Below are 9,611 nucleotides of genomic sequence, written 5' to 3' on the forward strand. Positions count from 1 at the left end.
CAGGATTCACAAACACAGATCGGCTACTGGCAAACCCTGCAGGTACATAAGTGTTTGCAGCAAACGGGCTGTAGGTGACAATGGACGTGCCCTCTGCAGCCCCACAACAGGTGTCCGTAAGCTGAGGCACTGGAGTGATGTACAAACATGAGCAAGGTGGGTGATCCCCTACCTGACTCACCTGTAGGGCCCCATCCCAGAGGTCAGGTGCCCAGATGCATTGGAGAATCCCACTGGGCCCCCAATTATCTGGAAACAACTGGCCTAAAATCATTGCTGAAAAATGGGCAAATACGAGGCCTGTGCTGGTGTCCTGTGTTCTGGGGCACCAGTCGGAGGGTTTCCTTTGGGTTGTCTCTTCCTCTGAAGGGAGCCTGGGGATGAAATACACTCTAAGAAACAAAAGTTAATTATTCAATTTTCTAACGTTGGAGTTCCATGCTGACATTGTAACCCTATATTTTTAGAATGCAGGCATCTTACTTTTTTAAGGGTGTGTGTCTATCTAGAAGTATCACACCCTACCCAGAATAGATGCCCAGTGTTCTAGCTGAGTCCATTTCGCCTGCACGCTCTCACAGAGCACAATCTCCCATCATTCTCTGAACTTTGAGCAGCCACAAGTTCCAGTCTCCCACCAGCCCAGTAGTACCCACCTGTGGCATCTTATATAGGTCCTAAAAGGACGGGGGTCACAGGTTTTAAGAGGTCTCTCCATCTCCCACTTTCTCCCACAGTTGTGACTCTTTATGAGGAGGACTTGAAGACCAATGAAGCTCAGGGAAACACAACCTGGGACTACAGCAGGCTTTGCTTCAGGCCCTACCCAGTCCATGTTATATCTATTTTAACCCAAGGAAATTGACCAGTTAGCATGGTCCAAACATGAATTTCCTGCAAGCATTCCTCAGGGCCTCCTGGACCTCTTTGTTTCTCAGGCTGTAAATGAGGGGATTGATCAGGGGAGTAAGGATTGTGTAGACGACAGAGAGAACTTTCTTGAAGTCGCTCAGGATGTCGGTGGTTGGGAACATATAGACAATCAGCAGAGTTCCATAATAAATGCTCACCACAATGAGATGGGAGGAGCAGGTGGAAAAGGCCTTTTGCCTCCCGGTGGTGGATGGGATTCTCAGGATGGTGGTGATAATGCAGATGTAGGACATCAAGGTAAGCAGGAATGGGGCCAGTGAGAAAAGCAAGCTCACTGTGAAAGCCAACGTTTCCATGAGGTGAGGGTCATTGCAGGAGAGTTTTACAAGGGGGATGAAATCACAAAAAAAATGGTCAATACCATTGGGGCCACAGAACTTTAACTGTGATATCAACAATGTTGTTATGCTACAAAGAAGGAAGCCACCTATCCAAGAGCTACCTGCAAGCTGTAGGCAAGACCTGTCACTCATACGGGCTGCATAGTGTAGTGGATTGCATATTGCTAAATACCGATCATAAGACATCACCGACAGGAGAAGGCATTCTGTAGCAAGCATAGAAGCAAAGAAATAATATTGTGTAACACACCCATTGAATGAAATAGTCCTGTTCCTAGTCAGGAGACCAACCAGAACCCTGGGCAGGATGGTGGAGCTGTAGCAGGTCTCCAAGCAGGACAAGTTTCCCAGAAAGAAGTACATGGGGGTGTGAAGGTGCTGATCAGTCACAACTAGCACCATGATGAGGACGTTCCCAGCCACGGTCGCAATGTAGATCACTAGGAACAGCAGGAAGAGGAGCTGCAGTTTAGGGAGATCCCCGAATCCCAGGAGGATGAATTCTGTGTTAGACGTTTGATTTCCCTTTTCTGGATTTGCCATGGGGTTTATCTACAAGAAAGAAATTAACTGCAATGTAAATGAAAAGCAATGTTCACTCAATAAATCATCAGCACTGTTTTCATTGTCCCCCTCTGCTGGCTATTAGAACAGTGGGTGAGTGGAGAATGGAGGCCAGGGGAGGGGAAATGTCATCTCGTGATCCCTGGGGCAGATATCATATCTGAGCTGGCTGCAGGTTCAACAAAACTTTAATCTCTCGAAACTTGTGTAATAACTTGACTGGTGGCATCAAGCACTCTAACACTATTGTGATGGGGCTTAGGTACAACAGTACAAAAACGTATTGCTTGAAATAGTCACACGTTTCACTGCCTGGTGTATGAAAGCAGAACAATGTCCTTTATAGATTGGAGATCCATGGGCCAAACAGGCCAAGATTTGATATTTTAGAGGAAGCCGCAACAAATAAACAAACCAAGCAACTAAGGGTGGGATTTGCAGTGTGTGGGGAGCCAACTCCAAATGAATTGAAGTGGAAATGGGCTGTCTAACTGTATTAGAGCCATATGAAAGTTTTTATCGTCAGACAAATGCCTCTCCTTCCCTAGGCCAAGATTTCATTGTCCTTCATTCGGACACTCTACATATAGAGACATGATCTTCATTAAAAAACAAACAAACAAAAGAACTCCTGCTGGAAACCACTATGTTAGCTAGAAATGGATTCTCTCTTGCAAGAAAAAAATTCTGTATAAAATTTGAAATTTGTAAGAAATGTGCTATTTTCATATTGTGAGAGGGATGTAGAACCCAAACTTCCATTTCATTGTCAATTCTGTGATTTCAAATGTTGGGGTTTTCATTCCAATTTTCATTTTTAAAAAATGTATTTATCTATTTTTAATTGCATTTCTAGGTTATTTTTATTTTATATTACATTGTATTTTATAGTTCTTTAAATTGATTTATATTATGTTATTTTTATATTATTTCATTTTATATTATTTCATAAAGCTCTATACAATAACTTCCTGGACAACATTTTGTAGAAATTGATATGTTCCCAGGGAACATTTTGATCTTGATTGACACATTTTCCATCAGAAGTTTTTATCAGCTCTACATTTTCTTCTTTGGCTAAAACAAAATTAATTCTTTCTCTGTTTGTGGCTATCTAGTCTGCCCTTACTGTCTCTCTTGTCACTGCTGATCCTTAGAGAGACAAGGTGGGTGAGGTCATGTCTTTTATTAGACTGATTTACTAATCCTTATTAACTGCTCAGTAAGGCCCTGATCCTGCACAGAGTTATGCACAAGGTTATTTTTACACCCCAGGAATATTTCTGTTCTGTCAACTTCTCCCACTGAAGTCAGAGATAAAATTTCCACTGACTTCAAGGATGGGGCCCTTTGGTTCCAATGGGATTTGGATAGCTAATGCCTTTAGCCTTCTTTGAAACTTATAGCTCAGCTCGGCAGGATTCGATTTCCATTGACATCGATAAACATTGGTAAACGTCGATATCAGCTGACACCCTGAACCAACAACAAACTATATCAGCAACAGTCGGCGTTAGTGCTACCTTCTCCACACCTTGCGCTTGCAGAGATGATGTCACTGGCCCAGTGGCCATGCACGGAGCCTTCTGCACCCAGCTGTCCTAGGAGTGAGCGAGCGGGGCTGGGACAGCAGAGCTGCTGAGGGCTCCCTGCATGGCTGTGGGGCCAGTGATACCCATCCCTGCAGGCACCAGGCACAGAGAAGGCTGCCAGAGCCGAGAGCCCCAGCCTGGTCTGCGAGGAGGAGGAGGAGGAGGAGGAGGAGTGCCTCGCTGTGGGCCCACCACTTTTGAATGGCGGAATGGCTTCTGCCCATGGACAGAGCCATCCAACAACAGGGTCAGAGCAGCTGCCTTCCCTGCCCCTTGCGCTGGTGTCCTGGACCCCTCGGTAGTGCAGGGAGCCACCAGTATCTCCGCTGTCACTGCTGGGAGTCCCCCCGTACCCCCGTTGTCAGTCCTACCCCAACTGCACCCCCATTGAATTTTCCCACAACAGTCAACATTAAATTAGTTAATAACTGGGGGGAAAAAATCCTTAATAAAAATCAATATTAGTGGTCCAAATCACAAAAATAAAATCTCATACTGCTAAGCCTGCTCATAATCAATGTCTCCTCCCTGAGCACTGTGGACAGCAGCAGCTATCAGCTCTGCATTACCCACCTCACCTCGCTGAACTCTCAGTGCCCCGGCCAGGCCAGTGCCACCAAGAATAGTAAACTCTTTTGCATAGCACGTAGAAGAGGTTAGAGAGGAAGGAAGGCTGCTCCAGTGTTTGAAGTGTTGGCCTTGGACTCACTCGGCAGATGTTGGTTCATTTCCCTGCTTCATCACCAGCTCCTTGTGTGATTTTGAGGCCAGATTTCCAAAGGCCGGTAGGTACCTAACAATGCACATATAGGCGCCTGAGTAGCGGCCATACCTAATGCCCATCGATTTCCAATCCCACTGGGGGGGTCTGCGTCTTGAGGTGCCCAATATACATCCATAAATCTGCCCCTCTGTGCAACAGGTCCCGTTTGTGAAGCAGAGGTAATAGCATCACACGGGGTGGTGGGAGGATAGATACATTCAAGGCAGTGAGGTGCCCAGATACCAGGGTGATGGGGGCCAGATAAGGATAGGGTTACCAGATAGCAACTGTGGAAAAACGGGACGGGGGTAAGGCGTAAAAGGTGCCTATATAAGAAAAAGTCCCCAACAATGGGACTGTCCCTTTAAAAATGGGGCATCTGGTCACCCTAGGTAAAGACCTAGGATAGACGTGACCTGTCAGGTCTTTCCTTTTCCCAAATTCAGTCATTTTGCTTTGGGTTGAGAGTTTAAGAGAGATCAGTGCCCAGTTCCCCTTGGATTCCAGTGGGGTTAGTAACCTTGCAAACCTATATTGCTTCAAACTCCTCAAGATTCAAGGAGCAGGGAGGAAAAGGTTGACTTACCTGTAAGGTGGGTCTGTCAGCAGCTGGGGTCTCTGTTGTCACTTCCTCATACAGCATTTCAAGAACCAGGATCCAGGTTACTCAGCCTGTTTTCCGTCCACACTGCATTCACCTACTTCCTCATGCCAAGTAACTGGAATGACAACCTATAAAAGCTACCGAGGGTCCGTTCCATCTCTGGTAACATAACCCTGTGCCTCATGCCCTCTGTTAAATGGGGAACGTCTTTTCTGATTCATTATATATCCTTCTGTGGGAAGAGACAGTCTCCCGAGGCACGTCTGCTATGGGGAAAGCAACAGGCAAGGGGAAGTTAGTGTTTGGTTTATTTCTAGACAATGTTGGTAGAGTTGGACTTCTAGTCTCAAAGGAAAAGTCCTGGAGAGAGAAAAAACATTTCATCCTAAAACAAATCTCTTCTTACTGGATGAATGTTATTCCCATTGTGAAGAAATTATTCTGCTGCCTATGTCCCAGTGTCTTAGTTACCAAGGCTTAGCAGCCTAAGTCTCACTGAAAGTCAACAAGGCTCCTAAGTCACTTCTGAAGTTCTCTTACATGTTTTTGAAAATGTTACCCAACTTTTCCTCAGATAAAATGCAGATAGAACAGGGTGCTTTACATATGTAGGTTGGGATTTTCAAAAACGGGTAACATACACAACAAGCACCCAACTGCCACTGAATTGCTAGAAGAGTTCGGCCTTTTCTCCCTTTCTCTTCTTGGGTAATTTTGTGTCACCAAAGCTTTGTTCTTCATAATGCCCAAATCTGAATATTTGTGGTTCACATAATGGCTTTTTTTTAAAAAAGAGGTTTCTTGTTTGTTATTTAATTAACCGGACAAAAATATAGCAGTTATGGATGAAATCTTATTGCTTAGCTCTTTGAAGGCTACGACTGAATATAGGGCCAGAATATATTAAAAAGGGACAGAGCTGAATCATCATGAAGCTTGGCTTACATTTTTAATTCCACATTTTAACTTCAAATGTTAAATTCCAAGTTTATCAACTCTTAATTGCTTAATATTTTAACTAAACAATATGTTAACTAAAATCACTGTTTTAATGTTACTGCTGTCCATGTGTCATTCCCCATGATCAGGTGTGATCAAGAGATCCTAAGAATGGACACAAAACACTGGTCTGAAACCCTGGTTGACCCTGAGTGCCCATTATACAGTGCAGACGCCCCTTTCTTGTCCCTCAGCTGCTGTTATCCCCTAGTGCCCATTATACAATATTGCTGAACGTTCCCACCCCTGACCCTCTGCTGCCCCCTATTTCTCATTATACAGTACACCGGACATTAAGGGGACAGATAACGGGAGGTCTGACAAGAGAGACAACAGAAAGAGAAGACTCAGTTTAGTTCTTTTATTGCACAATGCTTTTGGTGACAGAGACGCAGTTACTAGGGTCACTGAGAAAATGGAGGAACACGAGAAGGAAATGGTAGAAAACATCCCCTGGGAAAGTTCTCAGGATAGTGGTTTGGCTGTAAATGAACAAGCTGGGTTTTCCCATAAAAGGCCCCAAATCCTATGAACAGTGAATGGCAGTTGGACTCCTCACACCCTTTGGTCCCATTGTCAAATACAATTGGATGAGGTGGAGCAGACAGAGCACTGGACTGGCACGCTGGATAGTTGGTTTCCTGCCACCAGCACACTGAGTGATTCCGGCCCTCTGGGATTCACACACCCAGCTTGCCTGCCAGCAAACCCTGCAGGTACCCAAGTGTTTGCAGTAAATGGGCCGTAGGTGCCCCTGGCCGTGCCCTGTGGAGTCCCACACCAGGCATCCGGATGCCGAGGCCCCAGAGCGACGCACAAACTTGGGGAAGTTGCGCATTCCCCTGCCTGACTCTCCTCCAGGGCCCCATCTGAAAGGGCAGGTGTCCAGAGGCTTTGAAAAATCCCACTTGGACCCGAAATATCTGGAAACAACTGGTCTTAAACTGTTGCTGAAAATGAGCAAATAAGAGGCCTGTGCTGGTGTCCTCTGTTCTGGGGCACAGGTCGGAGGGTTTCCTTTGGCTTTTCTCTTCCTTTGAATGAAGCCTGGGGATGAAATACACTCTATGAAAAAAAAATTAATTATTCAATTTTGTAAAAGTAGAGTTCCATGCTGACATTGCAACCCTGTATTTTTAGAATGCAGGCATCTTATTTGTTTAGTGGTGTGTGTGTATATATCTACACACCCTACACAGAATAGATGCCCAGTGTTCCAGCTGAGTCCATTTCACCTGCACCCTCTCACTGAGCACAATCTCCCCTCATTGTCTGGGCTTTCAGTAGCCACAAGTTCAAGTCTCCAACCAGCCCAGTATTATCCAACTGTGGCATCTTATATGGGCCATAAAAACAATGGAGTCACAGGTTTTCACAGGTCTCCCCATCTCCACTTTGTCCCAGGGCTGTGACTTTGTAAGAGCATGACTTGAAGACCAATGAAGCTCAAGGAAACATGACCTGGGGCTACAGCAGGCTTTGGTTCAGGCCCTACCCAGCCCATGTTATATCTATTTTAACACAAGGAAATTAACCGATTGGCATAGTCCAAGCATGAATTTCCTGCACGCTTTCCTCAGGGCCTCCTGGACCTCTTTGTTTCTCAGGCTGTAGATGAGGGGATTGACCAGGGGAGTCAGGACTGTGTAGATGACAAACAGAACTTTCTTGAAGTCACTCAGGAGGTCGGTGGTTGGGAATATATTGACAGTCAACAGAGTTCCATAATAAATGCTCACCACAATGAGGTGGGAGAAGCAGGTGGAAAAGCCCTTTTGCCTCGTGGTGGTGGACAGGATTCTCAGGATGGTGGTGATGATGCAGATGTACAAGTTTCAGAGTAACAGCCGTGTTAGTCTGTATCCGCAAAAAGAAGAACAGGAGTACTTGTGGCACCTTAGAGACTAACAAATTTATTAGAGCATAAGCTTTCGTGGACTACAGCCCACTTCTTCGGATGCATATAGAATGGAACATATAATGAGGAGATATATATACACACATACAGAGAGCATAAACAGGTGGGAGTTGTCTTACCAACTCTGAGAGGCCAATTAATTAAGAGAAAAAAAACTTTTGAAGTGATAATCAAGCTAGCCGAGTACAGACAGTGTGATAAGAAGTGTGAGAGTACTTACAAGGGGAGATAGAGTCAACGTTTGTAATGGCTCAGCCATTCCCAGTCCTTATTCAAACCGGAGTTGATTGTGTCTAGTTTGCATATCAATTCTAGCTCTGCAGTCTCTCTTTGGAGTCTGTTTTTGAAGTTTTTCTGTTGTAATATAGCCACCCGCAGGTCTGTCACTGAATGACCAGACAGGTTAAAGTGTTCTCCCACTGGTTTTTGAGTATTTTGATTCCTGATGTCAGATTTGTGTCCATTAATTCTTTTGCGTAGAGACTGTCCGGTTTGGCCAATGTACATGGCAGAGGGGCATTGCTGGCACATGATGGCATATATCACATTGGTAGATGTGCAGGTGAACGAGCCCCTGATGGTATGGCTGATGTGATTAGGTCCTATGATGATGTCACTTGAATAGATATGTGGACAGAGTTGGCATCGGGGTTTGTTACAAGGATAGGTTCCTGGGTTAGTGGTTTTGTTCAGTGATGTGTGGTTGCTGGTGAGTATTTGCTTTAGGTTGGGGGGTTGTCTGTAAGCGAGGACAGGTCTGTCTCCCAAGATCTGTGAGAGTAAAGGATCATCTTTCAGGATAGGTTGTAGATCTCTGATGATGCGCTGGAGAGGTTTTAGTTGGGGGCTGAAGGTGACAGCTAGTGGTGTTCTGTTATTTTCTTTGTTGGGCCTGTCTTGTAGGAGGTGACTTCTGGGTACTCGTCTGGCTCTGTCAATCTGTTTTTTCACTTCAGCAGGTGGGTATTGTAGTTTTAAGAATGCTTGATAGAGATCTTGTAGGTGCTTGTCTCTATCCGAGGGATTGGAGCAAATGCGGTTATATCTTAGAGCTTGGCTGTAGACAATGGATCGTGTGGTGTGTCCTGGATGGAAGCTGGAGGCATGTAGGTAAGTGTAGCGGTCAGTAGGTTTCCGGTATAGGGTGGTATTGATGTGACCATCGCTTATTAGCACAGTAGTGTCCAGGAAATGGACCGCTTGTGTGGATTGATCTAGGCTGAGGTTGATGGTGGGATGGAAATTATTGAAATCATGGTGAAATTCCTCAAGGGCTTCTTTTCCATGGGTCCAGATGATGAAGATGTCATCAATGTAGCGCAAGTAGAGTAGGGGCGTTAGGGGACGAGAGCTAAGGAAGCGTTGTTCTAAGTCAGCCATAAAAATGTTGGCATATTGTGGGGCCATGCGGGTACCCATAGCAGTGCCGCTGACTTGAAGGTATATATTGTCCCCAAATGTGAAATAGTTGTGGGTGAGGACAAAATCACAAAGTTCAGCCACCAGGTTAGCTGTGACATTATCAGGGATACTGTTCCTGATAGCTTGTAGTCCATCTTTGTGTGGAATATTGGTGTAGAGGGCTTCTACGTCCATAGTGGCCAGGATGGTGTTTTCTGGAAGATCACCGATGGATTGTAGTTTCCTCAGGAAGTCAGTGGTGTCTCGAAGATAGCTGGGAGTGCTGGTAGCGTAGGGTCTTAGGACAGAGTCTACATAACCAGACAAGCCTGATGTTAGGGTGCCAATGCCTGAGATGATGGGGCGTCCAGGATATCCAGGTTTATGGATCTTGGGTAGCAAATAGAATACCCCTGGTCGGGGTTCTAGGCATGTGTCTGTACGGATTTGTTCCTGTGCTTTGTCAGGGAGTTTTTTTAGCAGATGGTGTAGTTTC

At 45.3% G+C, this 9,611-nt stretch overlaps 1 protein-coding gene across 1 annotated transcript; it reads right to left on the reverse strand.

Annotated features, from left to right (window-relative positions):
* Positions 1 to 869: 869 nt before the first annotated feature.
* Positions 870 to 4,836, reverse strand: LOC117886054 (olfactory receptor 1020-like). The gene is made up of 2 exons (XM_034787689.1): positions 4,780 to 4,836; positions 870 to 1,826 (listed from the first exon to the last, which is right to left on the reverse strand). Exons 1-2 carry the CDS (start codon positions 4,834 to 4,836, stop codon positions 870 to 872), a joined length of 1,014 nt encoding a protein of 337 aa, XP_034643580.1.
* Positions 4,837 to 9,611: the final 4,775 nt, after the last annotated feature.

Source organism: Trachemys scripta, chromosome 12, assembly GCF_013100865.1.
Source record: "Trachemys scripta elegans isolate TJP31775 chromosome 12, CAS_Tse_1.0, whole genome shotgun sequence".
Classification (NCBI taxonomy): Eukaryota; Metazoa; Chordata; order Testudines; family Emydidae; genus Trachemys; species Trachemys scripta.